The 18705-nt window shown below is 37.7% G+C and overlaps 1 protein-coding gene across 1 annotated transcript in view; it reads right to left on the bottom strand.

Moving 5' to 3' along the window:
* Positions 1-8635: 8635 nt before the first annotated feature.
* The window catches only part of LOC126457140 (potassium voltage-gated channel protein Shaw-like), a 363860-nt gene continuing 353790 nt past the window's right edge, over positions 8636-18705 (bottom strand). The window contains exon 5 of the mRNA XM_050093208.1: positions 8636-11028. Coding sequence (XP_049949165.1) covers positions 10991-11028 — 38 coding nt within the window. The 3' untranslated portion in view covers positions 8636-10990. The remainder of the gene's footprint in view (positions 11029-18705) is intronic.

Here is an 18705-nt window from a genome sequence, read left to right as displayed (position 1 = left end):
TTTTTGTCTTCATTTCTCGAATTTCCTGTATGATGTGTGACTGTTGAAATTTTAACAAATTTCGCTAAGAAGGAAAGTAATGTAAAAAACGTAAGGTTTACAGGTGTAGCATTAAATACCTTAATATTGCAGGACCAGCTCTTTAATTGGTGTCGACCAGAAATGCAGAATCAGTGAAGACAGCTAAGGCTGCTGCAAACACCTTAAGTTTTGCTTTGCATTTCCTAACATGTATCTGGAAATGTACATACCTCTGTAGCTAAAGTCGAACACACGCTTCTGCAGTGGCGCTCGACTCGGAGGTAAGCTATTTCGAGTCCTAGGTAGTTAATACCGATTACAGTCAGGGCTATGTGCGGAATGTCAATCTCACAACACGTCCGAGCACCATATTAACTGCCCAAAAGCGGTAGATATCTGGAATGGCAACTGTCGAATCATAGCACTCACAAACTGGACAACTCAGGCACATATTTCAGCTTTTATGGCGCCTGTTTCTGACGTCTGTCCTTTCCCAAACTAAAAAGTAGGCCTACTACTATGTAAATCGTTGGTTGCATATTAATGGGACTATGGAAAGGTATAAGCGGAGCTCATAGATTATATAGCTCCCTTTCCTATGGAAAAGGTGGCAAAAAAGAGACTACTGACAAAAACTTTAAAAAATAATTACGAATACCTAGAGAAAATATATTTCAGAAGACTTTAAGGCTTTAAGGAAAGAGTATGAAAAGAAAAAAACGAAAACAAAAACATTTTAAAATGTTGATTAATTTCCTTAATTAAAATGTACTCTTAAACTGTAATTTTTCATATATTATTTAGATTTTTATTGAAGTATTGCTCCATTTCGTTCCTTCTAGCTTGAGAGAGCGTTCAAACTTGGCTTGATTCCTTGGTTGAACAGAAGATTGCAGATTTTTTTATATTTTGGTTGTACATACGTTCCCTCTAGACAGGTATTTGTTTTGCTTCTGGATACCTAACATTACGAAAAAATATTCTGGTGGGAGATATAATTTCCACTAACAGCAGTTTCATCGGCAAGAGGAAGAGAGGTGTTAGCGTAAATTCTCTGATCACAGTATTTGTGTCAATGTCGTGGATTAAATCCCTAACCTCTCCTCACTATCTTATGGAGCGAGGCCATGTGACACTGTTGTTAGCGATCTGTCCATTGGACGGGGACGTTCAGTTCGTTGGCTCTCAAGGTCCTACTTGTGAGGAATAGGCTGTGTGGCAGAATCCTCTCGTTTGGTCCATAGTGATACATGCCCTACACTCCACTGCAGAAGCACTCGTCAACACTCATCGACAAGACAAATTTAACACTTCATAAAAGGTTTGAGGATGGCGCTAGTGCTTTGCCATGAGCGGTAGTGTAGGATTACTGCATCTGCAACCCTAACCTCATTTCCTAAGTAAGGTACTATTTATTATTATTATCTGGAAAAACTTATTTTGTGGAACTGCGGATCGTGGGGAATATCTATGTTTTATCTCTTTGAACAACTGTGAAGTACTGTGAGTTAAAGGTTAAAAAAGCAAGTTAAAAAATTAATATGTTCTAGATTTTTTGATAATCCGTCACTTTTTACTGTAACTCTTAACAAACTAGTAAAGACATTTCGCATGTGAAATTTGTTCTTACAGCAACAAATATAGCTCTTGAATTACTTTCAGCTGATGTGCCGAGCACTGTTACACTCAAATGTGTTTTTTCATTGTCTATAGCAATCGACACATTGTCCCAACTCCGACCAAGGTTTCAGGTATGTTTCTACTGGTAATAATGAATATCAGACCAGTAACCACCACCCGTTCGGTCCCAACTATGAATCTCTCAAACAGAGAGCTTATCTGGTACTTGGTCGGAAATAATCACGACTATATGTTAGGCTGGACTTAGGAGAACAATTACTCCAATTTAGAACCACCACAACCTCAACACCAGCTCATATAGTGTTTGGAATTTGGGTTAGGGAAATGAGTCCTACTGTGGATAGAATCTGCAACACCTTGTTCTACATTTGCAGAGAGGTAATCAAGTGAAAAAAAAAACCTTGTGTTGCCTATGTTTGGCTAACATTAGAAGAATTTGGTACAGTAACTGAGTAACTGGCATCGAAAAAGCTGCATTTAAGAACCACACCTTGCTTAGCGCTTTATTAAATAAGGGCGCATTCTTGAGGCTAGTAATCAGCATTATCAATGGAGCTGCCCATTGTTGCCACTATGGACGAGAGCAGGTCACTAGTTGCAGTCTGTGTTGTAGCGAGGCAATGATGGATCCTAATGTGAGCTCCGTTATGTAGAACGTCGGAGTACTTCAGTTAATATATGCTGTTTTGCTGTGGGAATGGAATACTATATAGTATCACACAAAATTATATTTATAGAACAATACTTGATCCAATAATAAGTGAAAAGTCCTGCTGCCACCAACGAAAAGGTGCATCTCATCCTTAAACTCATCCTTAAACTTCACAGATAATTGTGTAATGGTATTGATGAGAATCTTCAGTAAAACTACCAGAATGATTTTTACCTCTACTGTAGAAAAGTCTTAACATGCGGTGTCTTACAGTGTGCTACTAAATCGCAAAATATTCAGAGTTTACACACTCATTAATAAACTGTCAGCCATATGGTCTGTCGACGTACGTAAGTTCAATTGTCTAACGAAACTGTAATTATTTTTATGCATACAGTTCAACTGATTAATTTCGTTGAAGTATTGTCAGAATGTGCTAAAGGTTATTCGTGTACTTGTGAAATGTTAACTGAAACTTGTCCTACTCCCTGCGGAATTACCCATTTAAGCTGCAAACTCTTTCAGTACATACAACGATTGTAGACTGTTTAAAATAGAAATGTGACTAAAGTGTGAGTTGTGTTGCTGCAGGTTGTATAACGACACAGTACAACATTCTGTTTCTAATATCCCATAGGCAACAGAGTTAAACATTTTAACAGAAGAACCTAGAGCAGTACACGACATATACCCTCTCAATCATACTTGTAAAAATTTTGAAAACACATCACCAGACCACCTGCAAATTTTCTCAAACAATTACAACTCCATGTTGCATTGACTGAAGGTAAGATAAAAGCTAATTGAATACCTGGTTGGAGGAGGTTTTCTTTGCTGCAAACCCTTTGAAAGTCGTCCGACACCTCATATGTTGCTGTATTGATTATAAGAGTGAAAAATTAAGAATCCTTCACGATGGTTCCAGCATAAGGAGAGGGAACTCACAGAAGGTTTTGATTTATGAATCATTAGAACAGTTAGTTGTAGTAAACCTGCTGCTATTTACCACATCACTATTCATTTATAGTCGCCGTCATCCCAGGAATCATATTGCACTAACTCCTTTGCCAAATAGAATGTATTGCTACATAGTGTCTGTATCTGACGATGATGACAGAACAACAGACATTGTTTAAATTGTTTGTAACGGATAATAGTCCTCACACTGACCTACCGGTAATGGCATTTTGTTCACCAGCAGTTTTCTATGTATGACTCATGTATACTCTTATATTTCTTGTTTTTATTACTGTCTGTGCCAACATTATGACTACAGGTCGAATCTTCTTATTCTACTAGAACTCACTGCTACAGAATTGTTTTATAATTGCTCCAATTAGCCAACAGAGTAGTTGCAGATTATTAAGTAGTTGATTATGGGACAGGAAGTGTACCAATGGTTGCATATAGCAAGTCTCAAGACACAGACGTTTCTTGTGACCTATGAATCATGGTTTCGAGCGACAAAATTTCTTTTTCAGGAACATTTTCAGCGTTGTCCCATGATCTCTAGCATTTCATCCCAGAGAAAATGCATTTAATTTGTGCCTTCCTTGGGAAAAAAAATATGCGCCATTCAGTCACGGTATCTGCTGCTGACAACTGTGATGTCCGGTTTGCCCTTTGCCCTCAAATTTCCATTCAGTACTGTTCGCTTCTGCCTCAGGGTTATTTTTTCCAACTTCGTTACTTGCGCATTGACAGTTATACACAGTATTGTGCATAGGTATGTGTAGGTTTATCGAGGAAGAGTTGGCTGACATACTCATTGTGTAGCCATTCACTGAACACAGTGGAAAAGCGGAACAACGACAGTATGCTGAATTATTCATACAGTTACGGCAGCCACTCAAAAGTACTTATGTATCGAGCAGGGGAGCTGGAAGGGAAATTGTTGCATTACTCTTTCTTGTGTTGTACATAATGATTCTTGCGTATAAAGAATGTATTTACAGATGAATATAGGCAACAAATCAAGTAAATCACTACTATATTAATAAACTGAAATAAGCCAGCAAAGACCATTGGTCCGTTATGCCAGATAGACACATCCACGAACAACACCCGACATTTTGCCAGTGGGTTTCGGACTGATGTTGTATATTGTGTAGGAGTGCCTATTGGTTGACTGGCTGTCATTATCCTTCGTGACAGGCAGGCAGATAAGTCCATTAGGGCGAATTAAAGCTGTAGTAATCCACAATATAGAAAATATTCTACCATGCCTCAGCCTGACTAGGCAGTAGTCTACATGCAGCATGAGTGATGGATAATTACAGTTAATCTGGAATTCACAAGGATCAGAAATGCTGCTGCAATGAGTGACACAAAGACTAAAAAGATCACGTTGTTGTAGATCAAGCACGTTTCCTGTAAACGTTTAAATCTTCCTTATCAACATCTAGAGCGCATTAAGAAAACACTTGCTGTTACTGTGTGTTTACTGTGCAGAACGCTGTGTGGTGAGAAAACTGTGTGAGAGGAAACTAAAAACATTGTAATTCAAATACTACTCAAACCTGTAGAAAAAGAAAACTGAAGAAATAAATTATGAAATATGTTAATAAAGAAGTCTTCAAAACACACTGAGCTGAGAATATCAGCACAAGATGAGACAAAATTTACTGAACTACATATGACTAATTAAGTTAACAAGAAAAGCGAAAACAAAATTCAATGCATGGGATGACAAAGATGTTGACATATATAATAGATTGTCAACAATTGCGACAAAGAATTAAATAAATTTTGTGGTGGAGTAAACAGCAAAAAGTTGATACTGCATGATAAACTTTTCGACACTCATTTTAAATTGACAATAGCCTCAGCTGCAAGCCGCTACATGCATGATGTTAATTGTATGAAACTTTTATGGTCTGTCATGCTTAAACAACTCCATCTCGGAAGTACTTTAAATTATTCTTTCCATACTCGATATGAGTAACACAAGGAATGTAATTTGTAAAACTGCGTTTTGTGTTACGATTTTAAATGGTTTGATTTCCTGGTTACGCTCAGAATAATGGAGATTGATGCCTGTTAACTTGCATGTGTCTTTAGAACTAAACAGCTAAAATTTTAGCGTAAATAGGTAACTCAGTATGGAAATAAATGTGTATGGTCTACAGTCATAAAAGAATGGTATAAAATATGTCAAACTGTCATAGGTTAATGAAGAAACATGACATAATCAAACATTTATGTACAAGTAACTCTCATTTAACCACATTTTTTCTTCCAAATTACATGACTTTGGAAAATTAATTTCTTTATTCACTCTCCAAAATACTTGCCATTAATGCCTACAATTTATTACTGCTGTACCATTTTCTGTATGGTAACGGTATGAACTTGAAATTATAATATTATTCAGATCATTGTTAATGTGCACGAGATTCTGTCTTACCCTGGTAACTCTACTTCATTTCCATTTCACATACAAATATAATTTGTAGGCAAAGAGCTAAGAAAATGTTCATCATCTTGAAAACAGTCACAAAAATATCTTAATGCAGTTTTGGAATTGCACACTTCCTGATACAATGAAGATAAGTTCCTTCCTCAGTACAATATGTTACAAAATAATCTTAAATTAAAACTGACCAAAAATGCAACTAATTGATTCAACAGTTGCAGAAGACAATAGTTTTCCTTTGCTAATATCAAAGACGTTCTTCCATCCATAGCCTAACAAATGTTTCCGAAAATTCCCTGTGTGCTCAATATATACATTCAAGGCACTGCCCATAGAAACCCAAAAGATGCCTACCACCTATTGACACCATAAAGTTTGTTCAAATCTTCGTACACAGCTTGTGTGTCTGATTTCTGAATCATCATGTGACTGATAATCGGCTTTTTCCTCACAGAATGAAGAAAGGAGGCTTACATTATCCCTGTTTCCTTTGTATTTCTTTTCTGGTTTGGATATCTGTGATGTAAATATTTTAAAAAATGTTAATGTTAGTAACTTTCTGGGTTAATTTCTTTTCATTAACTGGAAAATTAAGTAAGTTATTATTGCTTTTAATTTTTTTATCACTGCTGTTACTTTTTCTGAACATTTACCTCATGCTATATTTAGCTCACCACATACAGTCTGAGTGCCACAATATGTTTCGTTATGAACCTGTAAAACGAAATGTTGATCTAATAGCTGTGTGTTTTCATAACACCATATGTGTTGGGGCATGTGACCATTTCCTTCTTTGTCATGGAAGACGGTTAATTGTATAGAACAAACCCTGAGATAACTTTATGTGAATAATATTCCAAGTGAATCACACTTTAATCATGTAATATAGGATATAAAATGGGCAACAAATGAAATAGCTGCTTAATTCCAATTATATTAACTTTTCAGAACCACCTCTTAAATTAGTGTGTGATGTAAGGAGTTTTTATGTAAAGGACTCTTTGCATTTATTGCAAGTCCACCACAGCTAAATATTTTTATTAACATGTGAAATATGAGCACCTAATGCGGGTGAACATATTATAAACAAAGAAGATAGAATTCTTACAAGACATGTATTGTATTCATTCCTTAACAGCAACTACCCTTCGCAAAAAGGAGATTAATTTAGTTTATTACCTGTCTCATAAAAATAAAACCATAATTAGCTCAAAATAAATTCACTTTTCAATCAGGCTATATTATAAATACAACTGCAATTACCACAATAATGCCATTAATGTCGCATTTCTAATGTTTTCCAAGCACTGCACTACTACTGTGACACTCACTGCTTGAGTATGTGGTACATAATAGAAACAACAGTAGCCACATTCTCATTTTATTACATATTACAAATGAAGGTTGTATATTTGCCTCACCATCAGTGAGCTGATGGAATACTGTGACAGTGTCATCACTGACTCACTTTTATGTATTTAATGGTCTACAGGCAGTAGACTTATTAAAGTTCAATCAAGAGACATTTCTAACATGTACAGAATTGATTGAGACTTCCACAGAAAATAAATTTGAGGGTGGTCCCAATTATTTCCTCTGCTTTATATTGCAGGACTGTCAGAGAGATGAAAAATGTAAGTGGTAAAGAATGGGAGATAATAGTTTAAGGCTGGTGCTTCTCACTAACAGAACAAAGATTATGTTATAATAAATTATCTTTTACTCAAGAAAACTGCTTTTACCACTACTGAGGCAGTATATAGGAACATAGTATGTATTCAGTTTACTTCTGCTCTAGCCATTAAGGTGGAATGTCTCTATGTCCAAAACAGTTTGATTTTGCCTATATGCTATGAAGTTGATCTAAAAGAAATGCTGAATTGTTCGAAATATGTTGTACATCTTGGAAACAGATGATCATAGATAGACTTTTTCTCAGTGTATTTATTTATCAGAATGCTCTGATGCAAGTGAAAAGTGATATATGGTTGCTCAGACTTTTCACAATGTAAAGCATCACCTCTTTCCTAGTACTAAAACAGTGCTGAGTTCCATTGCTCTTGTACATAATCAGCATGTACAAGTTACAAAAATTGCTGCACACTATGAAAGTCTTTAATTTAAGATAACGCTAAAAGAACAATAGGGTGTTAAAATTTCATTGCTCTATCCAAAATAGTTCCAAATGATGACACTAACCTCACAATATATTGGTATTTAGCGAAGGATAAGTATTACTGTCATCATCATGGAATGACTACAAGTAAAGAGAAAGAATGATGTCTGTTAGTTGTTAATGACTTTTGTGAGAGCAGAAACCTTCACACAATTGCTAATAAACATGGATGAATCAGCCTAAACAAAAAATAATGAGATATAGATTTGCCTTCATTTTTCAAAATTTATCTATGTTGAAATATGTTGACCTCAATTTAATTCACACAAACGTTTATGGAACTGCAGTCATGTGTGGAAAAAACAGGTGATGAGTAAAGGAACTAATATTTGAGTTGCTTAAGGCAAACTTAAATGTGGAAGAATTACTGTGATATCCCACATGACTCGTCACATCATGTATCAAAAACTATGGCCGTTTTATTTTATAATTGTTATATAACCAAACTAGGTATTCCCATTCTTGGATGGCAGCACACCTCAATAAGTTCACACACACTGTGTCTATACCTACATCCATTTCACCTGTACCAGCAACTGGGCCACATATAGCCGATAGTTAATATTACCCTTGAAAGCAAATAAATAGTTCTGGTACCAGTCATTTCAGCAAAAGACAGATTTACTATGAATGAACAACATAGTGTAAGACAAAATTAACATATTTTTATTCAAGTCCTTGTATGTGCACAATATAGATATAATAAGATATGAAATACAAATGATGCCATAAGCACTGAAAGACTGTTTAATGATTGACACCCATTCAAAATAAGAGTACAGTCTGATTTCTTGTTTACGTTATGTGACACTTTTCTTTTCATTAGTACGAATTTATAATAAGAATTTTACTTTTATAATCTTATTTTTATTGTTTAAGTGTCATTTTACAGTATTTTTACAATATAAGAGATTTAAACTAGAACTAGAGATGCTATGTTATATTTCAGATGAAAGTAAATTGTTTAGCAATTTATGAATCAGTTCCCTTTACAATTTTTTTAAGTGAATGATTAAACCAGAATGAAATGTGTTTGTCTTGTATAATGGAATGTATGGGCCTTTAAGATGTAATCGCCTTAGAAACTATGATTATTGCTAATGTTTCAAAGATTCTGTAGCATAAATTCCTTGAAGCACCTATTAATGTTAGTCACATAACTGTGCATGTCTTGTTCTGCAATGTACCCCCAAAACGGTATATATGCAATATCTACACTTCCCTAACGCTATATGATGCTGAACAGGTTACAGGAAGTTATGTTTTAGCTGTCATGACTTGCTGTTCTCAAAAAAAAACAAAAGAAAAGAAAATCACGCTAAATGACTAGTAGCAATAGCTATTCTAGCTTATATAATATTTCGAATTTTAACTGTTGAATCCACAATGGCTGAGATTCTTATGGATGGTCTTTTCCCATTACCATATTATTGCATTGGTAGTGGTGTGACAATTTATATACATACTTGGTTAAATATATGGTTTTTCCCCAGATAGCTGGTTACAGTATTTAAAAACTTTATCACAACTTTTTGCCCATCTTGACAGTCGAGGGAAAGTGCATTTCTCAGTTTGGAAACACAAATCGAAACCAAAAACTCTGGTGAACTGTATAAAAAGTACACAACAGCTACAGACAAAACGCTGCAACGTAATTATACTCCTCCTGCTTAATCCACACAACTGTCTTATTAAGAACGATACCATGCTAATACATTCTAGAAATTTAACGACTGTAGTAAGGTGATTGTTCTTCAATCACTTACAGCAGAGTAGTTTTTGGCGATATGACTGGTCATTGTGGTACAGTTTCCATAAATATAGGGCTTTAATTTGGTAACTGTTGGTAGTCGTTAATGAAGACAATCAAATTCAGACTCATGTAGCAAATATGGTGCCTAAGTGCACAGAAAATCTTGAAAGAAATGAAGGCTACCTTCTCAGGTAATGATTTTATGGCTTCTTAGAAGTAAATAATAAATATATTTTGAGTCATAAGCATTAAACAGTTCTAAGTAAAATAATGAATACATTTCTCATTTTAAAGAGATAGTATAGTGATTTCTGGATGTAGCATGACTTCTCTTCCTGCAGTTATATGGGAAGCATCTTCTTATGTATTTATAGGTAAAAAACGCCATTTTCATAGAAATAAAATATAAATTGGGTGTTTAGAATATTTGTAGTTAGACATGTTTAGTCTTGGTTTATATGATAAATATTTAAATGGTGATAAAATATTTTGATATTTGTGCATATAGTAAAATCTTATAACAAGTGATACATAGAATTGTTCTATATAGTAACTGGATAAAACTGATAAAGGAAATATATCATACAGGTTGTTCCCCATTATTTCTTCAAGTTGTTTCGTAGTCTAATAACTCTAGCATAATGAAATGTTCACACACATTCACTGGACCGAATTGTTTCTTGAGTCCTGATGTTACTTCTTTCACCAGCAACTGAGCCCATTTACAGTAGTGTAACTCGTGCCTTAAAAATTCCTGAGAAATAAAACTCGAGATATTCTTATCTGTGAGACACATCTGAAATGCTAAACTGGGAGTATTTTAATCACACTGCTAGCATTTCAATAGCCATTTCCAGATGAAGCACCAAGTTTCACTAAGTACATCAAACATAATCTCACAAGAGGACGACAAATGGGAGACTTTTTCTGAACGTTTTTGATAAACCCTGTATAGCGTGGATTAAAGTGTTTTCTTTTTGGGTAATAACACCCATATCCAAATGCCGATTCACAAGATATGACAGTGTAAAATTGTACAAATTAAATACATAATATTGTTGACTTATTGTCAGTTTTATGATACATTGCTATTTTATGGCACTGAATAGCATTTCTAAAATTTTACTTTAGTATATTAAAACTTGATGATGATAAAATACTCAGTAAGACCTTTTCCCAGAGCTTTGGATGAATTAAATTAGAAGAGATTTAATATTTGAGAAATCATCCTTTTGTGACAAAATGATGTTGATGATTCACTCTCAGCCAAGCACCCCAAGACCAAGACACGACACTTTGCAGCAAGGCAGCTGTCAATTCCACTGAAAGCCGTCAAAATGGACGCTGTTTGGGCTTCTTGTCAAACTGATCTGTAATGAATATGAACAAATACATTGGTTAAGCACTTACATTTTTGGTGTGTACAAGAGTAAATCTAAATGAGAGACTTAGAATTCAAGCAAATAAGCAGAAATGACAATACTGAGGAGGCTAATGTACACTATTTTTCACACAGGATACTTGTTTACTGAGTTTATGTAATGACATTCTAATGATAGTTTCCTACATTCTAATTGTGTTCGAAGTATTACATACAAAATTGTGAGTTATATATCAAGCTGAAGCAATATATCAAGAAACTAGTTACACTAAACTAATGTAAAGCTTAATTTCCAGCAGAATTTTATAGAACTATCAAATTATGGGAAACTAATGTAGTTTCTGTATCATTTTATATATCTTGAATCAAATGTGTCATTATGACATATTCAAATCAGTAGTGTCTTGCTTGATTGCTTTAAGATATTGAAACTATAGGCCACATGTGCATGAACTGGTGAGTTTGAAATGGGACAAATAACAGTTACAGTATTTTATCGCTAACGTTTCAAATTGAGATTGACAATTAGAATCACATCATCTCTGTCAAACCAATGATACAGTTACATAGTAAATATCATAATATTTGTCTTCCAATAATTGAAAAACGTGTTGGTAAGGGTACACCTAATTACATCTACATCAGTTTTATTGCTTATCAATATTTTGCTTGTTACTAAAATTGAGATAATATGATAGTGCCAAATACTTAATTAACATAATGCTTGTCATGTACCAACGACCACAAAAATGAAGAGTGAGCGAGTGAGGCATTTTATACAGTGCTTCTTCAGCTGTAATTTCTCATTTCAGCACCAGCATTGTTTCTACTGAACAAAATGAAAAAATATCGGAATAATTTGTGGAAATGCAGTGGAACATAATTCCTTTCTATTTTAAAACAGCAATTTCATACAATGTGAAATGGAAATTAAAAATGCTATTAGAACAGAAACCTTTAAATTTTGTATAACGTCAAATTATGAGAGTCATTTTAAGGGAATTAATTTAGTACTTCACTTAATGTGAGAAAAATGTTAACAGTTGATTAGTAATTATATGGTAATATCATCTGAATGTATATGAGCGATCAAACAAGAACTTTTAACTGTCAATATATTATACCTATGGAAGTGTACATTATTTCGTTGCAACACAAACATTTTAACATACTGTTTCGTCACTGACCAATAGATGATACATTCAGTTAAAAATTTTGAAGATCATGAAAGATATATATTTAACACATTATATATGTAGGATTAAATTCGTATAACTGTATGAAGGTAACAGTTCTAAATATTTATAGTTAACAGGAAAAAATATTGTACAGCTAATATCATGAAGTTGTATCAGCACATTACATTTGGGAGGACTTAGTTGCAGATATTCAAGTTGTGTTCAGCATTACATATTGCAGTAGCTGAAAGATGCTAGCGTCCATGTCCTCATGTCTGGGATTTTGTTAAGTGTATGACTGGACTTCGAAAGTCCTTTGATATTTTCTGATTTCAATTCTTGTTTCAATCCTTTACCTACTGATGCCTTTCATAGCGCAGCTACGTAGTTGAGCAGTTTCGTATTATGCATTTACGTAAACTTTAATTAATCTTTGTTACCTCCTCAAGCTGTCCCCCAATACCTTCTTCGAATAACGTACGCTGTATTTCCATTGCGTTGGAAATGACAGTAGACAGCAGCTACATCCCATGCTCGTGGATCGCGAAGAGTTTGATTTACTACCTGCCGTTTAGGAGACGACTTTATTCCCTTGGTACAGGTGATCAAGTTGTTTGTCAACAGTTCATAAACGCTCAGGGCGGTCGCTCGCTTTTGTGTACTACGGAAATATGTTTGCTGTGTTTTTAACATGGTACAGTTATTAGGAGCTTCAATGACGAAGAAATGTAAGTGTCTCGTGGAAGATTATAAATGAAATGAACAAGTGACTCTCGCACTACAAGCCGACTTTCAGTGTAGCGCCTTTGCCGGTAGTGCTAAAGCTGCTGCTCGATTGGTAGCACCATCGTATCATGTTTAAGGTGACCATATAACTTTGAACCTTGATTTCTCGAAAAAGTTGAGAAGCGCATCGTAATAGAGCAGGATTTGTCTTACCTACGTATGTACTTCGTCGGGCGAAACATGAGCAAAATCGGAGGCTCGTTGGTAGTATACTTCCCATGTAAGTCTCCAGTTGTCATCTGAAGGCCATCGATCTCATTGTGAGAGCAAAAATGCCACGTCTCCGCTTCAGCACATACTACAGTAATAGCTGCTTATATGTTGTACACCTGACAACTTGCCGTTACTAGTGAAATGCTGTACCAGTCCTAAGTAATGGTTTAGAGTTTTCACTCCTATGCATTGACGGCAATTTCGACATCAGCTTTACTGCGATGAGAGTTCGAGATATCACCTGCCCTTAACGTGTCCCTATGTGCCGGCTTTCGGCAGGAAAATCTGCTCATGTATGGCAGAGAATGCGCAAGTTTTCTTCCAAAAATGATAAACGGTACAGAAACTCTGGATTACATTTTGAGCGATATGTTCATCACAACTCTCTATCAGTCAACTTTCACCCTTTCTGATGTCTCACGTAATAGGATGACCCCGAACATAAGGATCAGATTGATGCTGATGCTGTAGGATTCAAAACTGAATAATCTGTGATGAATAATTAAGACTAGAAAGTGAGAATTCAAACTACGTGTTGATATGATCAACACACAACAACTATACCACTCATAGCGTAAGTCTGTATTATCTAAGATTAAAATTGAAGTCTGGGCTCCTTGTTACTTTACTCCTTTCCTTTAACATGTTGTTTAATAATGTAATTTCCGTTTCGACAGATGTCTGCATACAATTTCCTTAGCCGAGTGTATTTCCAGAATACATTGTTACGTTCTTATAGACGAAATTTCCCGACACGACCCAACATAATTCCTTCGAACAAATATTTGTTGAGAATCTCGGGCAGCTCCTTGTGCCTTTGAACGAACCGCTTTCTCATCTACCTACAACAATAAATTAACTCATGGGCACTGCGCTTGCACGCTCGTGGATTCAATGCTCGTTAGCAACTTCCTATAACAAGTAGTACTCCCATTTCGACCACCAGTCATGATCTGTAAACAATGGTGTATTCCATCGTGCACGCATCGAAGGTTGATGTGTACTGTTTTTGTTGGTGGTATCGCGGACCTCGATGCGGCTGGCAATTACATGTTAAGAAGCACAAGCAATTTGCAAACACCTGTCTCATTTACGAGTATAGTGCTGATTCGGGTCCTCAGTAAGATCCGTTTCCTTACTTCAAAGAAACTCCAGCACAGTCTATAAAATATCGCTTGAGACTTTCGTGTCTGTCCAGGCTCTCTTCGATTCTAAGCCAAACTTTCACGTAATGGCTGTAACTGTAGTAAGCGGGGTCCTTGATCTGTGGATAAGAGAGATAACATACACTCAAAGGCAAAAAAAGACGCTCCACCGGGAAGTTATGCACATTGGTCACAAACTAATATTCATACAGGTACCGCCGGAAAATGCAAAACTGTATGCTTTGGCGGCCGTTGGATACTGCGTGAAGCTTCAGCGCAATTTTATTTCGCAGCTGGCAAGGATAGCAAGCAGTGGACCAGGGCATAAATTCTTTGCGAATTTCGTTCCGTGTAATCAGTTAAACAGTAACTATATCTTGCAGACAGACCCATGAACAATATACACAGATGTCCGCATTTGACAGAGGACGTGCAGGTGGGCTCATAGAAGCCGGTTGGAATAATCGGCAAATGACTCGTCGTTTAAACAGAAGCCACTATTAGACTACGTAGGTTAGGTTGCGTGAACCATGGCCGAACACCGCATCAGGAAGGAAGCGGTCGACCTAGAGAGACGACCGGACGAGATGATCAAGCAACCACTCAGATCCTCAGATTCAACATTATTACCGATCCGATGTACAATTGGTGCTTCACTGAGCACAAGAACCATTAATAGGCGGCTCTCAGAAAGAGGCCTGAGCTTATGGTGGCCCTTGCGCCGACTTCCATAGACATCTGCACACCAAAACGACCGTTTGCAATGGTGTCAAGGACATTCGCCCTGGATCCTCATTGACTGGGATAGAATTATCCTCAGTGATGAGTCCTGCTACGAAGTGAGCCACAATCACTAGCAAAAACGTGTCTGCAGACGCCCTGGACAGCGGAGGGAGACCAACCTGATGGTCACCCGCCGTACGGCGCGACAGCAGGCAGTTGTGGTCTGGGGTGCCATTTCATTTCATAGAAGCACTCCTTTGGTTGTCATTCACGGCGCCTTACAGCACGGCGGTACGTCGACGATATTCTATTCCCCGTTTTGCTTCCTTTTATGGGGCAAGCTGTGCTGGGCTTACATTTCAGCGAGATAATGGCCACCCGCATACGACGAGAGTTACTACTACAGTAGAGCGTCGATTATCCGAATTAATGTGGGGGACATGGGTGTTCGGAAAACTGGTTTGTTCAGATAATCGAACTGTACATGTTTATTTGCCAAAAAGAAGTACTGTACAGTAAATTTATTCATAGAAACAGGCATCTCTTTTAATATTACCAAGTAACATACAAACGCAACTTCAGTAGGAATACATACTAATAATCTCATCCATCATAGGAAGGACAACACGTTTACGTATAAGCATTTTGTATCGTCAAGTTCACTTCTTCACGCAGCAGCACACAAGTGGTCGTAACAGACAACAGAAGGTGACTGTATGCACCGTGACAAGCTCTTCTTGGGGGCGCGCAATTCTTCAAACTGCGCGGAGCGGCACGCCTCAACTCTAAGCTGGCGCAGCTGTTGCTGTGAGCAGCTTTGATACTGCCGCTACTTCTAGAGATGGGGGATCCGCTCCTGAACTAATTCACAGAGTTGAATCTTTCAAAGGAGTGAACAATCAGTGATTCAGAAAAAAAGAACGGTAGCTCCAAACGTTTCCCACAGCAGAGAGAGAGAGAGAGAGAGAGAGAGAGAGAGAGAGAGAGAGAGGGAGAGTTGGAGCAGACCAGTGGGGCCTCTGCTGGTCAGAGCACACTGCACGCCACAGAACACAGCCAGCGCCGGCCTCTACCCTGCTTCTGCCTTGGCTGCCTGCATTGTGCAGTGCCCCATTGGATTTTGTGTTTCACAAATGCTGTGCTGTCTCTGTGCTTCCTCTGCCGCGTGCAGTGTCTGGCGCACCTTAACTTAGCATCGCACTCCGTCAGCGATCGTTTCAGTCGCACGTCCTGCCCTCTGGGCAGCTGATGCGAGCAACAGAACAGAGAGCCTCCTAGCGGAGAACATAAGAACTACTTGCAACAACCTGCTCGCAAGAGAAGAGACGATTTGTCTCCGAGCGGGTGAGTGGTGGCCGTTCACCGCTCCCCCCACCCTCGGAACTCGCCCGCTCAACGCTCACCCCACTGTTCTCGACTCTAGCCAGAGCGTTGAGCAAAGCGACTCAGGTGTCACTCTGGTCTCTGTGGTCTTAGCTCGCGCAGTAATACAGCTCGCGGCTCGACCTGCTTGACTCAGCGCCTCTGCATCGGAATTCGTCTCTACTGGATATTGTTCTTCGTAGTAATACCGTTATGTATATTACATAATTATGTTATGTATACATCATTTGTTTTTATTTTATTTTTATTTGTTTAAACTGATCAGATTAGGTTCCTGATGGCTCCTCTTACTCTAGGATTTTTTATTATGGTCACTCGAATTTACACTTTAATTACGAGCGAACCGATAAACGTATAGCAAAAGTGATACACCAATTTTTCCTTGTTTTATTCTGCAGAAGGCTATATGCAGCACTTTGGTCTTACAGTCAAATTTATGTACTTTTTTCTTATTGTAATACGGATTTTGCGATTTTAGGCGTCTTTGGAGGGAAATGTTCACTTTAAAAATATATGGCTTGCGATGTACTTGTAGGAGGTTTATGAAATTTTGATACATTATAGCCAAATATATTGTTAATGTAAATCTCAAGTTACAACATTTTCTGATCACCCAAAAAACCACGATAGTGCAAAATAAATCTATAATCAAAAACTTTGTCATATCGTGGAAATTTCAATAAACAATACAAAATTCTTACTCATTATCTGTGTTACTTCAAAATAGGATCAAATAAGATCAAAATACAGGTATAGTACTGTAATAAACCAAGTTTAAAGGGCAATGTGCCTTCCATTTATTTTCTGTTGTCAATGAGTGGTGAGTCATGAAAAAGAGCTAGTTCATTTCAGGGAGTGAACAGTTCTGATCCGATCTCTGAAAAGAACAGTTTTGCTCATCTCTAGCTACTTCTACTGCCAGTGCCAAGCAGACAGAAGTGTGCTGATTGTTGAAACACAGCGACTGGCGGCTTGGCCGGTCAGCAGCGCCTTGTGAAGGCCCCATTATAAGCAATGTACCGCCAGCGGTGGCCCAGTGGGGCGACTACTGTGGGAAACTTGGTTTGGGAGTGAGGGGGATGATGGACGGTAGGGTGGGAGAGTAACAGGTGCGACCGAGTACACAGTTCGATTAAGCGGTCGTTCGGTTGATCGACGTTCGAATAATCGACGCTCTACTGTACTTGTTTTTGCGCTTGCCAAACCGCCGGATCTCAATTGAGAAAGCTTGTAGCGTTATGGGTAGAGCCCTCCAAAGAGCTCAGGAGTTTGACTATCTAACGCTTCAATTGTACACAATTGGAGGCTATCCAACAACTCTATCAATCAGTTGCCAGCCGAATATCTGCTTGAGTAAGAGCCAGAAGTAGACCAAAGTGTTACTGTCGTGCTCCATTTGTAAAACTCTTCTCTCGAATAAATCACCGAATATTTCTGAATAGTACGTATTTTTTCCTTAGAGTGTACACTTCTGTAACCTTAATCAGATTTAAATTGTCACGTTCTTAATTTGAGATATACAGTTCTTGCCAGTTAGATGAGTGTTGGTGCTGTAAAGTTCACGAATTTTGGTTTGCCGTACATGTAGGTTCCTTAGTGTACTCTGATAAACCTAAACGTTATGACCTGCGTCGTATCGTGTTTGCCCAGCTTTGGAACGGAGCACAGCAGTTATTCTGCATGGCTTAGGTTTGGCTTAGGAGGTACGTTTGGCTTAGGAGGTATGTGGAAACAGATATCTACACACTGGTAACTTAATTACGTGATTCTCATAATTTAATGACCGGTTGTCCGTGGGTGCAGAGCTGAAGCCCAATAGCGTCCCAGTCGTGTTCCATCGGAATCATGCGTGACAAATATGGTATCCGTGACATGACCTTCTCGTGAGTTCACAGTCATGCTCCTCAAACGACCGTTGAAAGATACTAGCCGCGTGCGACGGACAGTTATCGTGCCTCGGACGTTATCCTGCTGAAAGGCATCTTCGCCGTCGCAGAAGACACCAAGAGCCAAAAGATGCAATGCGGACAATCCATGATAATTTTCACATAGTCCACATTTATTGCGGTGACATCGTTTACTACTAGAAGTTATATGGAAGCCAAGGTAAAAGTCCTCCGAGTTAAATAGTGCCCTCGCGGACCTATCGACATAGTGGGGTGTATTTTTCGAACTGCTGTTCACCCGAATGCCGGCGTATCCGAACTCAAGAAACGTGATTAATCCTACCAGGCGACA

The sequence above is a fragment of the Schistocerca serialis genome, chromosome 2, assembly GCF_023864345.2.
Source record: "Schistocerca serialis cubense isolate TAMUIC-IGC-003099 chromosome 2, iqSchSeri2.2, whole genome shotgun sequence".
Lineage (NCBI taxonomy): Eukaryota > Metazoa > Arthropoda > Insecta > Orthoptera > Acrididae > Schistocerca > Schistocerca serialis.
The sequence above is the reverse complement of the archived record's forward strand: the minus strand, read 5'-3'. Positions and strand labels throughout refer to the sequence as shown.